General features: G+C 37.0%; 1 protein-coding gene across 1 annotated transcript in view; it reads left to right on the top strand.

Moving 5' to 3' along the window:
* EIF4E (eukaryotic translation initiation factor 4E) overlaps window positions 1-14,181 on the top strand; it is a 36,631-nt gene extending 22,450 nt beyond the window's left edge. The window contains exons 3-7 of the mRNA XM_069485340.1: window positions 8,079-8,174; window positions 10,991-11,054; window positions 11,744-11,857; window positions 12,675-12,814; window positions 13,126-14,181. Coding sequence (XP_069341441.1) covers window positions 8,079-8,174; window positions 10,991-11,054; window positions 11,744-11,857; window positions 12,675-12,814; window positions 13,126-13,240 — 529 coding nt within the window. The 3' untranslated portion in view covers window positions 13,241-14,181. The remainder of the gene's footprint in view (window positions 1-8,078; window positions 8,175-10,990; window positions 11,055-11,743; window positions 11,858-12,674; window positions 12,815-13,125) is intronic.
* Window positions 14,182-18,882: the final 4,701 nt, after the last annotated feature.

An 18,882-nucleotide genomic window follows, 5' to 3' on the forward strand; every position in this document is an offset into this window, starting at 1 on the left:
AAGTTGAACAGCTAATTAGGGGCAGTTGCATATAGTTCAACCTAATAGTAGCTCCAAAACCCTTATTTTTTTATCTTTTCAGTGGTATCTTATAACAAAGCTAACTCTGTGTTTTCTACCTGTCTGTGAACCCAGTTCTTGGTGCTGCTGTTATGGTGGGGAGATGTAATCAAGGCATTTATCCCTCACAGCTTGAATGAAATCTGAGGAGAGATTCCCGAAGAGTGTCCTCGTCATTAAACACGTTGATTAAATCCCAAAGTGAAGTCTCTGGGGGCTTCAGTTTCTCTATAAATTCCACTTTTCGGCCAGGTGCAGTGTCTCATACCTGTAATCCCAGTACTTGGGGATGTCAAGGCAGGAGGATCACTTGAGGATAGGAGTTTGAGACCAGCCTGGGTGACATAATGAGACCCCATCTCTCCAAATTAAATAAATAAGTAATATAATCTACTTTTTGTGTAAAATAACAAATACCATTTGGAAAAATATTATATGATGTTTTATGGTTTCAATTTTGGTAGTTTACCCATTATTTCCTTTTTGTTAATATTGCAGAATTTATTATGCTTTCTTTAAAAAGGACCCATAATAATTACAAGAAAGATTAAATGAACAAGATACAAGTATGTACACAAAATTTTTTCTGCTTTCATAAATATACTCTCCTTACTTTACTGATTTCCACTCCCCAGAGCAATCAGTGTTAAATTTGGTTTGTATTGTTCCAGAACTTGTACGTGTGCTTATGTATCCTTGGTTATTTTTTTTTAAGAGACAGGGTGTTGCTCTGTTGCCCAGTCTGTAGTGCAGTGGTATAATCATAGCTCACTGCAAACTCAAATTAAGCAATGCTCCTTCAACTTCCTGAGTAGCTGGGACTACAGGCATTCTCGGCAAATTTTTTAAAAAAAGTTTTGGAGAGATGGAGTCCTGCTGTGTTGTCCAGGCTGGTCTCAACTTCTGGGCTCAAGCAGTCCTCCTACTTTGGCCTCCCAAAGTGTTAGGATTATAGGCGTGATACACTGTGCCCAGTCTATATCCTTTTGTATACAAACCATCACATTATTGACTTTGTGCAGGTTTTACCTTGTTGTTTTAAACTACTGCCTTATTGTATACTATATCAGGCCTACAATTAATGGGTGCATAGAATTTTTTTTTTCTATTTATGTATAGTACTGCAATTTATGTCCTTCTGTATTTGTGTACTTGTGTGAATGTATTTATAGGGCAGAATTTCAGATTTCCTAGGACAAAGACTGTCCCTTAACAACCTTTGCAGATATTGCCAGATTATTCTCCTTTACCAACTTAGACTTAGTAGTTTGAGAGTTCCTGGTTTTTATTCCTGAGCAACTGGGGTGGTCGGGCTTTTAAATTGTTGCCATATTGGTCCCAGTCTTATCTATGAAAATAATGTCTTGTTTTTAATTTGCATTTTTGAAATTGATGTTTCAGAACATTTTCATATTATATTTATCACTTGTGGTTTTCTGTGGCCAGTCTGTTCAATTCTTTTATCCCTTTTTTTTCTTTTAGATTATCTTTTCAAGTTTATTCTTAGATTATCTTTTCAAATTTATTCCCAAGCATCGAGATATATTATATCTTAGATATATTAGAGACGCTAACCTACCCAAGGCAGGGCAAGTAAGGAAGTGTTAGGTTGAGATAGGTTCTTCTAAATCATTTGTCTTTAACATTGTCTGTGGAATTGTATGTTTTTTTAAAAAGAGGTTTTTAATTTTCATGTGGGGAGGTATCACTTTTCTTCCAGGGCTTCTGGATTTCTACCAGGCTCAGGAAAACTTTACCACCCAATTAACCTTTTTAATAGCTGCTTAATAATCTCTCACATGGATGTATCATATTTATTTTAAATCAGCAGTTCTCAACTATTTGGTCTCACAGCCCCTTTATACTTTTAAAAATTATTCAGAACTCCACACAGCTTTGATGTGGATTTTTCTCTATTACTATTATGTAGATTTTTAATTTTTTATTCCCCACTGAAGAAAAATATTTACTATATTTTTATAGTAAATAATGCTAAGTTATTTTATATTTCACATTTAAAACTGAATATATACTTTTACCTGAAAATAAACCTGAGAAGTATAAAATCATATGTACGTTTTCAAAAAATCTATCACGTTAGTGCAAATAGCATTTTTAAATGAAAAATAACTATTTGAAATACAAATCTGTTTAACTGCGTGACTTACTAGAAGTCAGGTGGATTTTTATAGCTGTTTCTGCATTCAGTCTGTGGAGATAAGTTGTTTCAATGGAAGTATAAGAAGAAAATAATGGGCTGGGCGCAGTGGCTCACGCCTGTAATCCTAGCACTCTGGGAGACCAAGGCCAGAGGATTGCTTGAGCTCAGGAGTTCAAGACCAGCATGACTGAGACCTCCGTCGCTTTTTTTAATTTAAAAAAAAAAAGAAAGAAAGAAAGAAAATATGGCCTCACATAGGTATATGGTTAGAAAAGGGAAGAGAATTTTTTCATAACCTTTTAAAATAATTATGGATACTCTTCCTTTGATACTAGATTTCTTATAGGTTAGTGAAACGTGGAATTTGAAACTGTGTCAAAGAACTTTTTTCCGGCCGGGCGCGGTGGCTCACGCCTGTAATCCTAGCACTCTGGGAGGCCGAGGTGGGCGGAACGTTTGAGCTCAGGAGTTCGAGACCAGCCTGAGCAAGAGCGAGACCCCATCTCTACTAAAAATAGAAAGAAATTATATGGACAGCTAAAATATATATATAGAAAAAATTAGCCGGGCATGGTGGTGCATGCCTGTAGTCCCAGCTACTCGGGAGGCTGAGACAGGAGGATCACTTTAGCTCAGGAGTTTGAGGTTGCTGTGAGCTAGGCTGACGCCACGGCACTCACTCTAGCCTGGGCAACAGAGTGAGACTCTGTCTCAAAAAAAAAAAAAAAAAAAAGAACTTTTTTCCTATTTTGTTACATAAAAATCCGTTAGTCTGACTTGCATTTGGAATGGGTCTTTTTACCTATGTGTGATTTTTGTAGCATCATATGTTCATTTAGAAAATATTTTTACAGTGAGTTTAATAGATCTTCTGAATGTTGACACATTTTATTATATACTTCCAAACTCATCAGAAATGTCTTCAATTTTTATGAAGCTGTCAAGCTTACAATGGCATGTGAAACTTTGCCAAAATTCTGATTTTTCTTCTGAAAGCTCACATTTTAAGCACCAGACTTACTCTGTTCATTTTTCAAGAAATAAACCATGGTTTATCAGTTATTTTTTTTCCTGTAAAAGTGATGCCATGAAAAAAGTGGCTAGTTCACCTCATAATCCAAAAAATTGCCCAAGCATTGTATTTTGTTATGCAATAAAAGTGCTTTTTGTGCAGAATCTGAAAGAGACATGTAAACAGATTGAAATTTAATGAAACTGCTAATGCTTATTGCTTCATCAAGGGCAGTCGCAGGTGACACTGACTGTGAGAGCTGGTCGTAATAAAGGTTGCAGTGACTGCCGGTACAGTTTGGTGCCTCTGTCTCGATTCTCACTAAGGCACCAGCGGATGTAGCCACCATTGCTTTTGCACCGTTAGTGCAGACATCAGCACAGTGAAAAATACAATCACATCTTAGCATTGTTATGAGAAAAGGATCTCGGAGACCCCTAGGAGTCTGCAAACCACACTTTGAGGCCTGCTGATAACATATATTCAATTTGGAAAGCTCTTCAGACAACATTTTTATCAATGAGAAAATGGAGTTTCCCTTTGGCTTACCTTTAGTATTGTAATCTAGAGAATATTGAATTTAATTCTTCTAAGAAAGGTGAATCATCTTGGGATGATAACATTTAAGTATAACTTCAATGTTACATGAATTTTCCTTCGAGGTATTAGAGCACACAGGCATACTTCATTTTATTGCGCTTCATAAATGGTGCCCTTTCTACAGATTGAAGATGTCTGGCGACCCTGTGTTGAGCAAGCCTGTCAGTGAATGGCACGTGCTCATTTCGCGTCTCTATTTCACGTTTTGGTGATTCTTGTAATATTTCAGACGTTTTCATTATTATGCCTGTATGGTGATCTGTGACCGGTGATCTTTGATGTTACTGTTGGGGTTGCTTGGGGGCACCACAAACTGCCATTTTGTAAGACAGCAGACTTGATCGGTAAGTGCGTATGTCTGACTGCTCCACCAGCCACTGCTCCTTCGTCTCTTTACCTCTCCTGGGGCGTCCCTGTTCCCTGAAACACAACAGTATTGAAATTCAGCCGGCTGGTAACCCGACTGTGGCCTCTAAGTGTTCAAGTGAAAGGAAGAGTTTGTGTGACTCTCACTTCAAATCGAAAGCTAGAAGTTAAGCTTAGCAAGGAAGGCATGACAAAAGCCAAGACAGGCCGAAAGCTGGGCCTCTTGCACCAAAAGTTCCCCAAGTTGTGAATGCAAAGGAGTAGTTCCTGGAGGGAATTAGAAGTGCTACTGCAGGAAACGCACATGATAAAGTGAAATAGCCTCATTGCTGATACAAAGAAAGCGTTAGTGGTGTGGATAGAAGATCAGACCAGCCACAACTTTCCCTTAAGATTAAGATTAATCCAGAACAAGGCTCTAGCTCTCTTCGATTCTATGAAGGCTGAGAGGTGAGGAAGCTGCAGAAGAAAAGGTAGCAGAGGTTGGTTGATGTGGTTTAAAGAAAGAAGCCGTCTCCATCACAAAAGTACAAGGTGAAGCAGCGAGTGCTCGTGGAGAAGCTGTATCGGGTTATCCAGAAGATCCAGCCCAAATCACTGATGAAGGTGGCTACACTAAACAGATGTTCAGTGTAGACAGAACAGCTTTCTATTGGAAGAAGATGCCATCTAGGACTTTCATAGCTAGAGAGGAGAAGTGAATGCCTGGCTTCAGAGCTTCAGAGTACAGGCCAACTCTCTCGTTTGGGGCTCATGCTGCTAGTGACTTTAAGGTGAAGCCCGTGCTCGTGCACCATTTCAGAAAGCCTAGGGCCCTTGAGAATGAGGCTAAATGTACGCTGCCTGTGTTCTAGAAATGGAACAACAAAGCCTGGATGACGGCACATATGTGGGTTTACAGCGTGGTTTACTGAATATTTTAAGCCAACCGTTGAGACCCTACTGCTCAGGGAAAAAAAGACTTCTTTCAAAATATTACCGTTCATTGACAATGCACCTGGTCATCTAAGAGCTCTGATGGAGATGTACACAACATCCATTTTGCAACCCATGGATCACAGAGGAATTTCACCTTTTTATTATTTCAGAAATCCATTTTATAAGGCTATAGCTGCCATACATAGTGATTCCTCTGATTGATCTGGGCAAAGTAAATTGAAAACCTTTGAAATGATTCACCATTGTACATACCATGAAGAACATTCCTGATTCATGGGAGAAGGTCGTAATATCAACGTGAGCTCTGCGCGGTGGATACGCCTGCAATCCAGCTGAGGCTGAGGCCGGCAGATCGCTTGAGCCCAGGAGTTTGAGACCAGTCCGTGCAACATAGTGAGACCTCATCTCCAAAAACAAAAATATCAGCATGGACAGGAGTTTGAAATAAGTTGATTCCAACCCTTGTGTTTCACTTTGGTTCAAGACGTTAGTGGAGGAAATAACTGCAGATGTGGAGGAAATAGCAAGAGAACTAGATTTAGAAGTGGAGCCTGAAGATATGACTGAATTGCTACAATGATAGAACTTTGAAGGCCGGGTGCGGTGGTTCACGCCTATAATTCTAACACTCTGGGGGACCGAGGTGGGAGGATCCCATGCACTCAGGAGTGTGGGACCAGCCTGAGCAAGAGCGAGACCCCGTCTCTACTAAAAATAGAAAAATTAGTCATGCTTCGTGGTATGTGCCTGTAGTCCCAGCTACTCGGGAGGCTGAGGCAGGAGGATTGCTTGAGCCCAGGAGTCCGAGGTTGCTGTGAGCTAGGCTGATGCCAAGGCACTCTAGCCCGGGTGACAGAGCAAGACTCTGGCTCAAAAAGAAATAATTATTAAATTAAAAGAAAAAACTTTGAAGAGATGAGAAGTTGCTTCTTATGAATGAGAAAAGAAAGTGGTTTCTCGAAATAGAGTGTACTCCTGGTGACGATGCTGTGACTATTGAAATGACAAGACGAATATGGCACACATTGAGCTGGTAAAACACCGGCAGGGTCGGGAAGATTGACTCCAATATCGAAGGAAATTCTGGGGGGTAAAATGATAACAAGTAGCATGTGATGCTCCAGAGAAATCTTCTGTGAAAGGCACAATTGATGCAACAAACTTCGTTGTGGTAGTTTAAGAAATCACCACAGCAGCCACCGCCCTGCTCAGTCAGCCGCCATCAGCAGCAAGGCGGGAGCCGCGACTCCCTGAAGGCTCAGGTGATCCTCAGCATGTTCTCTTTAGCAATAAAGTATTTTTTAATTCAGGTATGTACATTGGTTTTTTTGTTTTTGTTTTTTTTTTTAATAGTGGTATTGCTCAGTTATAGAAGAGTATAAACATAACATTTATATGCACCGGGAAACCAAAAAATTTGTTTGACTCTCTTTATTGCAATATCCCCTTTATTGCAATATTCACGTTATTACAGTGGCCTAGAACTGAACCTGCAATTTCTCCAAGATATGCTTGTGTATACAGTACATACTAGGGGGTGTGTGTGTGTATGTGTGTGTATGTGTATATATATGCTATTATATATTTTGTAGGAATAAAACTAACAAAAGTATATACAGGTATATGGAAACTGGTATCCATGTTTCAGAACATGTAGGTGTAACATTACACAATCTCTTACTTATTTTTCCTAGTTATGTGTTTGAGTAAATATAGAATCACGTTTAATAGTTCTCCTTCTTCCTAGCACTCCCATTTCTTCCTCTTCATTGATACCTCTTTGCTCCTCTGACAAGTCCGTCTTCTGTTCCTCACCTTCCTTGATGGTTAAGTGCTTAAGTAACTGTCCTTGCTTATCTGTCAGTACTCTGCACACTGGAACTGTCTCTCTGCTGCATTTCTGTGAATTGCCCTGAGTAATGAGCCTCAGTGGGTCTCTAGGTATAGCAGAGTATCTGTTATGTAGTAGGCTTAATAAAATACGTATTTTTTAAATGAAAAAAAATAGAGAAAAACTACTCGTTAGTTGCCAAGGTAATAACAACTACCACTTTAAAATTTTTATTTTAAAAAAATTTTTGTGGTAGTATACACAGAAAATGTACGTCTTAACCATTTTTACGTGTACAGTTCAGTAATGTTAAGTACATTCCCATTGTTTTGCAACCAATTTCTAGAACTATCTTTATCTTCTAAAACTAACACCATATAACCATTAAATAGTAATTCTCCGTTGCCCCCCTGCCCCTTAGCCCATGACAGCCACCATTTTTTTCTTTTTTTCTTTTCTTTTTTTTTTTTTTTTTGAGACAGAGTCTCACTCTGTTGCCCAGGCTAGAGTGAGTGCTGTGGCGTCAGCCTAGCTCACAGCAACCTCAAACTCCTGGGCTCAAGCGATCCTCCTGCCTCAGCCTCCCGAGTAGCTGGGACTACAGGCATGCACCACCATGCCCGGCTAATTTTTTCTATATATATCTTTAGCTGTCCATATAATTTCTTTCTATTTTTAGTAGAGACGGGGTCTCACTCTTGCTCAGGCTGGTCTCGAACTCCTGACCTTGAGCGATCCACCCGCCTCGGCCTCCCAGAGTGCTAGGATTACAGGCGTGAGCCACCGCGCCCGGCCACTATTTTTTTCGTTTCTATAAATTGACTACTCTTTTCTAAGTACCTCATAGTAAGTGGAATCATAATATTTCTCTTTTTGTAGCTGGCTTATTTCACTTAACATAATTTCCTCAGCCTTCATCCATGTTTTATCAAGTGTCAGAATTTTCTTCCTCCTTAAGCCTGATTAATATTTCATTGTATTTACATTATTTATCTGTTCGTCTGCTGGTGGGCAGTTGGGTTGCTTCCACCTTTTGGCTCTTGTGAATAATGCCGCTGTGAACATGGGTGTACAACTACCATTCTTTGATACTGACCTTTTATTTTTAGATGGGCGCTCTGGTTTTTTAAAAATGATAAAAGCAAAACTTGGCAAGCAAACCTTCGGCTGATTTCTAAGTTTGATACTGTTGAAGACTTTTGGGCGTAAGTACCATTTATTTTTGGATATTTGTTGTTTTATTGTTTAGTTTTTCATTTTTAAGTCAAATTCACAAAATGAAGGGTGAAGTGAACAGTTACTGAATATTCATCTATGGAACTGCCTTTTTTGTTTGTCCATCTCTTCAGGAGTGTTTGAAAAGGTGGTCATGCCCCATCAGTTTGACAGCGTTTCAGTTTCGTCATTCTTTAGCTCTGAATATTCTCTGTTCCTTGTCTGAGATACCCTTCACTTGAGAGTCCTTTATTGTCCCCAGAACTTCTGACAAGTTGGAACTTGTTTCCTTTCTTGGTTGCCCAGATATATTTTCCTCATAACTGGGTATTCCAGAAGACTGTTAGGTCCCCGTTTCTGCAAACTCTTTTTGGTGTAACATCTGGAATTTCCTGTGCCAGGGATTTTGAGATCAAAGTCTGAAGTGTTCAAAATTCACAGTTCGTCAGGGGAACGACAGTAGCTGTGATAATAGTTTATTAATTTCATTATGTTTTGATAAACTTCAGGAAGAATAGTTGAAATATTTTGTAGATTTTGTTTCTGATGTATCATCTACTTTTGCATGACTTCAAAATAAAATTTGAAATCGTAAAGTCTCTTTCAAGAAGTTTTGATATTGATTCTCTGTCTAAAAACGGTTAATTTAGTTTGTCTTATTTACTTGGACAATGTGTAGGGATTATTTACTTGTAAGTAGAATGTGTAGAGTGGTATTATTTGAGAATGCGAAAGGCAAAATTTATTAAAAACATTTTTAAGAACTTTAAATTACCTCACAATTATCTAAATATTCTAACTTGTACATCTTTATTTTAGGATTAATAAATACATGCTGAATTAGTGGTGCTACTCTTAGATTTTAACATAACCCTGAGTGTGTTCTGCTCACACAAGGAAATGGGTTGTGGTCGTAGAATTCATACATGTGTACTTCCTCAAGGGGAGAAAAATCACTCGTCTGTATATTTCCAGTGCTTGACCTGTAAAAGACATTTAGTGTGGATTTCCATCACTGAAAAAGGCAAAGCATAGAATACTTAAAGAAAACTATAAATTGTGAACTCCTTTGTGAGTAATCATTTTTTATTAAGAGCATTGACTTTAAAAAAAAAAAGAATAGAACTATATTTAATCCATGCTACTTGGTAGGTCTAGTTGTCTAGTTAAACTAGGGTTATTCTTTGCCTTTCATCAAAACATCAAGTGGTTTTTCTCCTCAAATTGTGTTTATTTAAGACTCTTGAATAACTCAGTCCCCTTCACCCAGAAATCCCTTCAGTCTCCTACAGAGGAAAAGGAAGATTCTTGAGCCACCGTCTCACACCAGATTTGTACTTATCTAGTTTGGCTTTTACCAGTTTCCTTAACTGTATTTCTAGCTTATCCTCTAATTAGAACATTGCTCCACACTTTAATCATGCGTAAGCAATGTCATTGCATAGTGTATTTTTATACCATAATTTAGAGATGCGAAGGAATCCTTCAGCTTCCTATAAATATTCAAGTCACTTCCTAATTTCTCACTTTTTTTCTAACAAATTTAGTGTAAACAGCCATTGCATCCTTTTGTATTTATCCAGTATATATAATCTTAGGATTCTCTTTAAATGTGCCAGTATAAATTCTCATTATAAACTTACTTAAGAGACCCTAGAGCATTACGAAGGAGAAAGGAGGCAGCAAAAAGGAGACATTAGTCTTTGCTACCTTGAATGCCACCAAAGACGATTGCTCCCTCAACATCCATTCATTTTATGAAATTAGTGGTGCTAATTCTATAGTCACTGTTAGTATCCAGGCCTCTTCTGTTGCCTAGTGGAGGTTGTCATTGAAAATGTAGTTTGGAAAGAGTTACCAAACGAGGTAGTGACTCAGCAAACCTCGTGTGGTCTTGTGCTGTCTCACCCAAACTGGAATTGTGCGTTAAACTATGGAACATGATGCAAAGGATGCCAGACTCTTACTCTGTTACCAGTTTTATCCCAATTTTGCTATAAGAGACTACAAGAGATAAATGATCTAGCTTCCTGCCTTCAGACAAGTGAATATCTAAGTCATCTCAAATGTTATTCTGTTGTTTTGATATTTGGGAAATACTTTGGAAATACAGATTCCAGGGTTCTACCCCGTATTTAAGTGATTATAATCCCAAGGTGTAGGGCTCGGAACAGTGTGTGTTTTTTTAAAGTTTCCCAAATGAAAATTAGCCGGGCATGGTGGCGCATTCCCTTAGTCCCAGCTACTCGGGAGGCTGAGGCAGGAGGATCGCTTGAGCCCAGGAGTTTGAGGTTGCTGTGAGCGAGGCTGACGCCACGGCACTTGAGCCCAGGCAACAGAGTGAGACTCTTGTCTCAAAAAAAAAAAAAAAAGTTTCACAAATGATTATTGTGCTAACTAACAGTTTGTGGTGTTTGGGAATCATTGGTTATGTTGACTGTTTCGGTTATACAATCCTGATGGTCAGGAAGTCTTTCTCTTTCATTTACTTAAAGCAACCTCATACCTCTCTTCTAAGTTTCTTATATATACACATATCTGTGTACTGAGTTAACTAATATATAAAAATATATTTTTGTCAGTAAAGTCATTAAAAATATTTTCTTGAAAATTGTATTTATCAGAAGTTGATTCTTGAGCTGTTAAGATCTGTTTTGTCTGTTTTAGAAATTGACTCCGTATAAAAACAAGTAAACATGAAATTTTTACCTATTTTTCATCATATTTTCTAAACATATATATATGTAAGCACCTAAACTCTACATTACACATTCTCTGTTTTTAATTGTCCTTTTCTTTTACCTAGTCTGTACAACCATATCCAGTTGTCTAGTAATTTAATGCCTGGCTGTGACTACTCACTTTTTAAGGTATGCTTAATTGACAATTTCATACATTTAATATAAGACTGGACTATTCAGGTATTCATTAAGAAATCTTGCCACAAACTTAGTTTATATTAATACTATGATGCACAGGCTAATAATTAAATTGGCGTCAGTAGCTTTGGCATGAATATATTTTGCTTTATTTATAGTATAAATAATAGAAATCGAGGATCTTGACTCCATGGGCACATACTGAGATTGATTTTGAAGAGAGCTTTGATTAATCCAATTCAGTCCCTGCTTTATATATTTGAGTAGACTGAGCTTGTCAGGCATTCGTAACCTCAATGCATGAGTCCTTGAAATATTTATGAATGAGCTTTGTCAGGTGGTAGGCAAATGGGGCATTTGTTGACTGTGAAATTGTGTAATTTTTACATGTATACTCTAGTTATAGAACTATCCATAGCTTCTAAAATGTGTCTGCTACTCAAGAAGTTTAACATAACTGAAACCTAAGGTTTGATAGCTAATAAGTGACAAAGTCATTACTTAATTCTGCAGTCTTGTGCCTCTGGCTTTAATTCCTACATGCCTTTTAAAAACTACATCAATGATAGTTTTATGGGGAGTAAAGTAAAAGGTCGATAGTGTTCCTTGCTGTTTCTAATGCATTTCTCTCAAAGTCAAGGCAACTGTTAGCTAACAGTTGTTGTCTTCTAACCCTGTAGGATGGTATTGAGCCCATGTGGGAAGATGAGAAAAACAAACGGGGAGGACGATGGCTAATTACATTGAACAAACAGCAGAGACGAAGTGACCTCGATCGCTTTTGGCTAGAGACAGTAAGGTTTTCAGATTATAAAGCAGTTTTAAAGACAGTTTTGGAATACTGGAAGTTAAGTTACATTGCATTTTACATCAGTTACTTAATTTAAGAGGCGATAAGGATGCCCACAGCAGAAAATCTAAGTCAGCAGTTATTTTTATTCTATCGTGAATCTTGTATACTTTACATACTAGTGCAGTAAAACATCCTACCACATTACGAGTCAGGTATAAATTGATTCTCACTGGTCATTTCATTAAGCTTAAAATTACAGAACGTTATATTTTGTATTAAGTTTTTGATACCCATGGATCAATGGAAGAAACAAGGAATTGTTGCTTAATACCATTCAACTTACATGTTGTGATGTAACCTGGAACTTTTGGCTTTAATAAGACATATTAAATATGAGACAGTAGGCATTTTCTGTAGTCCTCTGACCCAAGTTCCAAACCCCAAGCTTTTAGTTCGTAGTCTCTTTTGTATCCCTAGCACTTGACACAGTGTCTGGTTTATAGTCAGCACTTACTAAGTTAGTCACTTAAAAATATTTGGATGATTTTTTAAAAGAGATAATATTTTCGTGGAGGTGGAGATGATCCGTAAATAACACTTCAGGATTCCACATTAAACAGTCAGAGCAGGTCGGTCGTAGCACTCTGGGAGGCCGAGGAGGGAGGATTGCTTGAGTTCAGGAGTTTGAGACCAATTTAGAGATTTAAAAAGTCAACTTTTGATTTTTAAAAGTATTTGTGCAAATGTAGTAGAGATATTTGCAGTCCAGTAAGCTCTTCACAATCTGTTGAATATAATTTGGGTTGTTTTTTTTCCAGCTGCTGTGCCTTATTGGAGAGTCTTTTGATGACTACAGCGATGATGTATGTGGCGCTGTTGTTAATGTCAGAGCTAAAGGTGACAAGATAGCAATATGGACTACTGAATGTGAAAACAGAGAAGCTGTTACACATATAGGGCAAGTTTTGCTCTCTGCTTTGCTCACTATTGATTTAATAATTATCACAGTACAATAATACATTTAGTAATTATTACTATAATTTAGTAATAAATATCACATACCTAATTGGTTCTGAAATATCTGTTAAGTGATGAACCAAGATTGTTGTGAAAATGAGTAAATTGTGCCCAAAGGAAAGGGTATACAATTTCTTATTTTTACTCTCCAGTCTAGGGTTTTTTTTTTAATATGAAGACTAATACTGAATTTTTTAATTATTTAGTTTTTGGTGAATAAAAATTAATGGTCACTTTTTCTTTTTCTTCTAGGAGGGTATACAAGGAAAGGTTAGGACTTCCTCCAAAGATAGTGATTGGTTATCAGTCCCATGCAGACACAGCTACTAAGAGCGGCTCCACCACTAAAAATAGGTTTGTTGTTTAAGAAGACACCTTCTGAGTATTCTCATAGGAGACTGCGTCAAGCAATCGAGATTTGGGAGCTGAACCAAAGCCTCTTCAAAAGCAGAGTGGACTGCATTTAAATTTGATTTCCATCTAAATGTTGCTAAGATATAAGAGAAGTCTCATTCGCCTTTGTCTTGTACTTCTGTGTTTATATTTTTTTTTTTTAAATTTTGGCTAGAGTGTCCACTATCCCAATCAAAGAATTACAGTACACATCGTCCCCAGAATCCATAAATGTGTTCCTGGCCCACTCTGTAATAGTTTAGTAGAATTACCATTACAAACACATTTTACCCATCCACAATATTCAAAAAACAATTTGCATTTCTGTACCATACAGGAAAGAAGTTCTGTTTATTTTCCATTGTATGCAGGAGCATATTTTGCTGGTTTGAAAGAGTATGATGCATACAGTTTTCTAGCAATTTTCTTTGTTTCTTTTTACAGCAGTGTCTTTGCTGTACTCTTGCTGATGGCTGCTAGATTTTAATTTATTTGTTTCCCTACTTGATAACATTAGTGATTCTGATTTCAGTTTTTCATTTGTTTTGCTTTTGTTTTTTTCCTCATGTAACATTGGTGAAGGATCCAGGAATATGACACAAAGGTGGAATAAACATTAATTTTGTGCATTCTTTGGTAATTTTTTTCTTTTTTGTAACTACCAAGCTTTGCTACAAATTTATGCATTTCATTCAAATCAGTGATCTATGTTTGTGTGATTTCCTAAACATAATTGTGGATTATAAAAAAATGTAACATCATAATTACATTCCTAACTAGAATTAGTATGTCTGTTTTTGTATCTTTATGCTGTATTTTAACACTTTGTATTACTTAGGTTATTTTGCTTTGGTTAAAAATGGCTCAAGTAGAAAAGCGGTCCCATTCATTTTAAGACAGTGTACAAAACTGTAAATAAAATGTGTACAGTGAATTGTCTTTTAGACAACTAGATTTGTCCTTTTATTTCTCCATCTCTATAGAAGGAATTTGTACTTGCAGGGCAGTCTCTATTGTGTCTTCTCTTGTAGTGTCTTCTACATGAACAGCATAAGTTTGGAGCCCTAGTTTGATTATGTTTATTACAATTTTTAATAAATTGAATAGGTAGTATATATATGGAATTAAATTGATGTGGCTATCTTTGTTTTTTATAAAGTAAGGTGCAGCCCTTCAGTCTTAGGTAAATAATATACTCTCTTAATATGTAAAAACTCATGAGAATTGGGATCTTGGTGCATCTCTATTTGATTGATAGGAACAGTAGTTATAAAACTTGGTTGCCGAATTGAGATGTTCTTGTAAGTGTCAAATGTTAGCACAGGGAACGTACAGGTGGTGGGGCTTATGCATTACGAATTCTGTTAGTGTTGCTATAAATAGAGTGCAATAAACAGGTATTAAGACATTTATAGTGGTAAATTGTTATCGTATGGTTCTCTGTAAACTTGAAAACTCGATCTACTCTTCGTAGGTATCCTTTGCAAACAAACTTGAAAATATTTTGTATATAATATATAATTGTACAGTTCAGGTCCTGTGAAATGAAGTATGGCTGTCACAGACCAAAGGGTAAGCTGAACTGTAGGTAGCAAAGTGGAAATCTTCAGTTGAGAGGAAAATTTGTCTTTAAATGGTGATTATGAATCGATCCTTTAAAATCTGATACATTTGACAAAGATCCTGTATAAAATAAACATGAAATTAATAGCGTTGATTTCATTGTAGAATTTTAAAATAGTTTAATGGGTACCACAGGTTATCGTCTGAGTACTCTCAATGTCACAGACACCTCTCGTTCAGCATTCTAGAACTGCTGAATCTTTCTGTGTTTATAACGTCAGCATACCGTACCTAATATTTAAGCCTGGGTGACTGGTTAAGCTGACTTATTGTCTGCGTTGATGTGGACGGTTGTGAGCACTTTAAGAGAGCTTGGTTAAAAGTGATGGTGGTGTGTTGGCAATGGGTAGGTTAGAGAAGTAGTGTGTCGTCTATTAGAAATTAATGCACTCCAGCTTTAAGAAGCAGCCAGCTTTTAGGGGTGGAGTAGGAATAAGTGTGCACGGCTCTAAATTTTTGCAAAAAGTAACTAATTGGTAATATTTGATTATTCTTATCGTTACCATTTTAGAATGAAATTTTGATTTTAAATCTTTTTTGAGGGGGCAGGGAGGGATGATAAATTACTCTGAATTATTTTTAGCAATTGCTACTGCTGTGCAACTTTTCATAACTTACCTTTCTAAATGTAACATTAGGCTATACATGATTTTCTAACTTATTCTTCTTGTCCAACAGGATATTATAAATACATATATTTTTATAATAGAGAATTGAAATTATCTTTAAATGAATAACAGTTCATTGTAGGGATGTGACATATTTCACTTAATATGATGTTTATTATCCCAATTCTACAGAATGATGCATACAATGTAATAATTAAATAATTACGGCACTTCCATGGTACTAATTATGTGCCAGGCAGTAAGTATTCTAGTCACTTTACTTGCACATGAAGCTGTACAGTAATCCTTTGAGATGTAGGTGTTATCCTCATTTAACAAATGAGAAACAGAAGCATTAAGAATTTAAGTAACTTTATAAGTTGCAGATTGTTGATTTGAATTCTGGAAATTTGGTTCCAGAGACCCTAAATCACATTATAATTTCTTTCTAGGGTAGGACCTATGTAATAACAGGCTGTAGTAAATTACATCAGATCGTAGTCAGTCTGTAGCATGGGCATATAAACATTTCTCCCATTTTACTGCCTTTGATAATGAAGAGAATAACAGAGATGGAAACTTGCCCTAGAGTCACTCTGATACCAACCAACTGAACTAGTAAGTTGGGGGAGGTTTAGAGGGAAAGGTACAGGAGTTTACAGGAGTATAGTATAAATGTACTATTCACTTCGTTATTGAGTAGTTAAAAAAAACAGAGTCAGGCCCTCTACACAAATTCAAGATTTTAGGCCAGATTGACATAGAAAAACAAAATGATTCAGCATGTCTCTGGGCACCTGTGTAGAAATTGAGTGTCTAGGAAGTTCTGTAGCAATTTTGTATTACTGTGGCATTAAAAGTATGTGATCATTTTTCTAGTAGTTTTTTAGAAATATGCTTTAAGACGTATACCTGACAGAGTACAATTCGGTGGTTAAAACTAGTCCTTCACTAAGGTTCCAGAAGCACTACTTCTGGGTTCCCAGTAGCCCAGGACTGCTTACTTGGTGGTCATTCCCGAAAACAGTTAGGTCTATTGTTAATATGTCTGCATTCCTCATTCTCCTTACAACTAATGGAAATGGATTTGGTGTCAAAATTTTGGTCTTGTTCTGTAGTATCTTAATACTGGCTGTTGTATCTTCCTTACTGTAAATTCCGCGTTTGGACTTCAGTATTGTGACTTTCTTCCACAGGTAGAAGCAAAAGATGAGATCGTAGACATGTGAGCACATTGTGGGTGGCACTGTCTTCTAATCCAAGGAACCAGTTTTCACATTTTAATCTTGGCCCTTTTTTCTGTATTTCATACTTTGTGATCTCTCATAGTTTTGCACAGAAATCACTTCCCTGCCTTCTTTTCTACAAAAACTGTGTGTGTGTGTGTGTTTGTGTTTTGAGCACCTCTATTTATTTACTATGCTCTAGGTGCTGGGCACAGAGAGTGGGAATAAAATGACAGCCCTTTGCTCTAAAGAAGTTTTAAAAGCAGACATAGATTTAAAATAGATGAGTCTGTCCTTAAGGTTCTACAAATAACTTTTGTTATTGAAAATAGAACTAGGATTTAATTACTGGGGATTATGTGGTCTAGAGGCAAATACAAAATGTGGTGGTTCTTTCTGACAACTCTTCTAGCTCTACGACGTTGATTCTAAACAGATCACACTCCAGGAGAACTCCGGCAAAAACACACACAAATTACAGCTTTCGCAAGACCTAGTTTCTGCATTTATATTACTGAACTCTGTGATTTCCCAAGTTAAGTTTTATGGCTTTTTAAATTGTGATTGTACTTTTTAAAATTTTTCATTCATTTAACATTTTTAAGTATATTATATATAAAATGTAATTGTGCCTGCAGTGGTGTTTTAGAGGTAGCAGTCCTTTCTCCAGCCACCTTCACAAATGAGTGATCTGTGAGTTTTTTCTTGAATGTTTAACCAAGTGTAACAAATGCTTATTTTTTCTTCCATACAGAAGGATAAAATGAAAATTTTCTGTCTCCTTCAATCCCACTCTTTTTCAAAGTACTACTCAAATTTCTTGTACAGGTCTAGAAATTTTCTGTGCATCCACAAGGTGTACAGTGTGTGTGTGTACACGTGTGTCACTTTTTTCTTTGGACACAAAAATTTTGCTAGCGTTGTTTTCTCATTTAATAATTTTGGACATTTTTGCTTGTCATAGCATGCACAATGCATTATTTTTATCGCCTAGTGTTCCATTATATGAACGTATCCCTTGTTGATGGACTGACAGACTTCCTTCCTTTGGGAATTTTTGCCTTCACAGACCCATAGTGTGAAGTTGTAGTCATATCTTTGTACACTAAATATAAAGAAGACAGTTTGCTTTTCCTTAGCAGTACAAAGTGACACTTACTTTGTATACTCCTTCAACACCCAAACGATTCTAATCCACATGCAGGGCCAACTTCTGTTTTGCCATTATGTTCTACAGTGCTGCTTTGCAAATTTTGCAGTTTTGGGCCTCATGATATTTTCCTGATTGGTTTTTAATTTATTTTCTTCTAATAAGCCAACATTGTCATAAAGCCAAGTAGAACAGTTTATTTGCTAGATTGTGCTTTTTCCCAAAGACGGGCAGTGTGCTGGTATCTACTTCCATTTTACATGTTTACCTGTAAACATTGAAAGAGCTTGAATCAAATGCAGTGATATTGGACCTAGTTTTATTTTTAAGCCTTGTAATAAATTTAACATCGCAATTTTCAAACTGAGAGCATTTCCTGAACACGTCTTTATGGTCATAACCGGTTTCCCTTGGCATTTGATTTGTTTTTAAGGGTGTTGTTTTTCTGCTTTGTTTTTTTGACTTCAACCTTTGACTCAATTTTGGGTGAATGGTTTGTGCACGATGCCTGACATTAAGTTTCAGTTTTTGGGGTCCTCCACAGGACATGCCAGGCGTATGATTGGCCCCACCATGACCCAGTTTGCGTTGTTTCTTTATGTCAGAGTGTTAATGGCTCTTTCTCTGTTCTAGCACTGCCTTTTAGATGGTAACTTCTAGATAATACCCATGGTTAAATATTGCGGTGTCCTATGCTTCTCCATGCATGAGAGTTTTGTAATTGAGCCTGAATGATAGTTAAGGGACTCAGAAGTATTTAGCACACCATTTCTCCTTTTAGGAGACCACTAATTATTTACCTCTTTTTCATGCTGTTTTAAATGTACTGCTTTTCATAAAGGTTCTATCTTGAGTTATCCATCCTGTGACTTTATCTGTGCCAGTAATTTCCGGATCTCTGTCTAATCATGGTCTTCCTCCTGTTGAGGTCTGTGTCTCCCTGCCTTCTGGATCTCTGTGCCAGGGGTCCGCAAACATCTGTTCTATTGCAGTGTGGCCTCACCCATTT

Source organism: Eulemur rufifrons, chromosome 13, assembly GCF_041146395.1.
Source record: "Eulemur rufifrons isolate Redbay chromosome 13, OSU_ERuf_1, whole genome shotgun sequence".
Taxonomy (NCBI): Eukaryota; Metazoa; Chordata; class Mammalia; order Primates; family Lemuridae; genus Eulemur; species Eulemur rufifrons.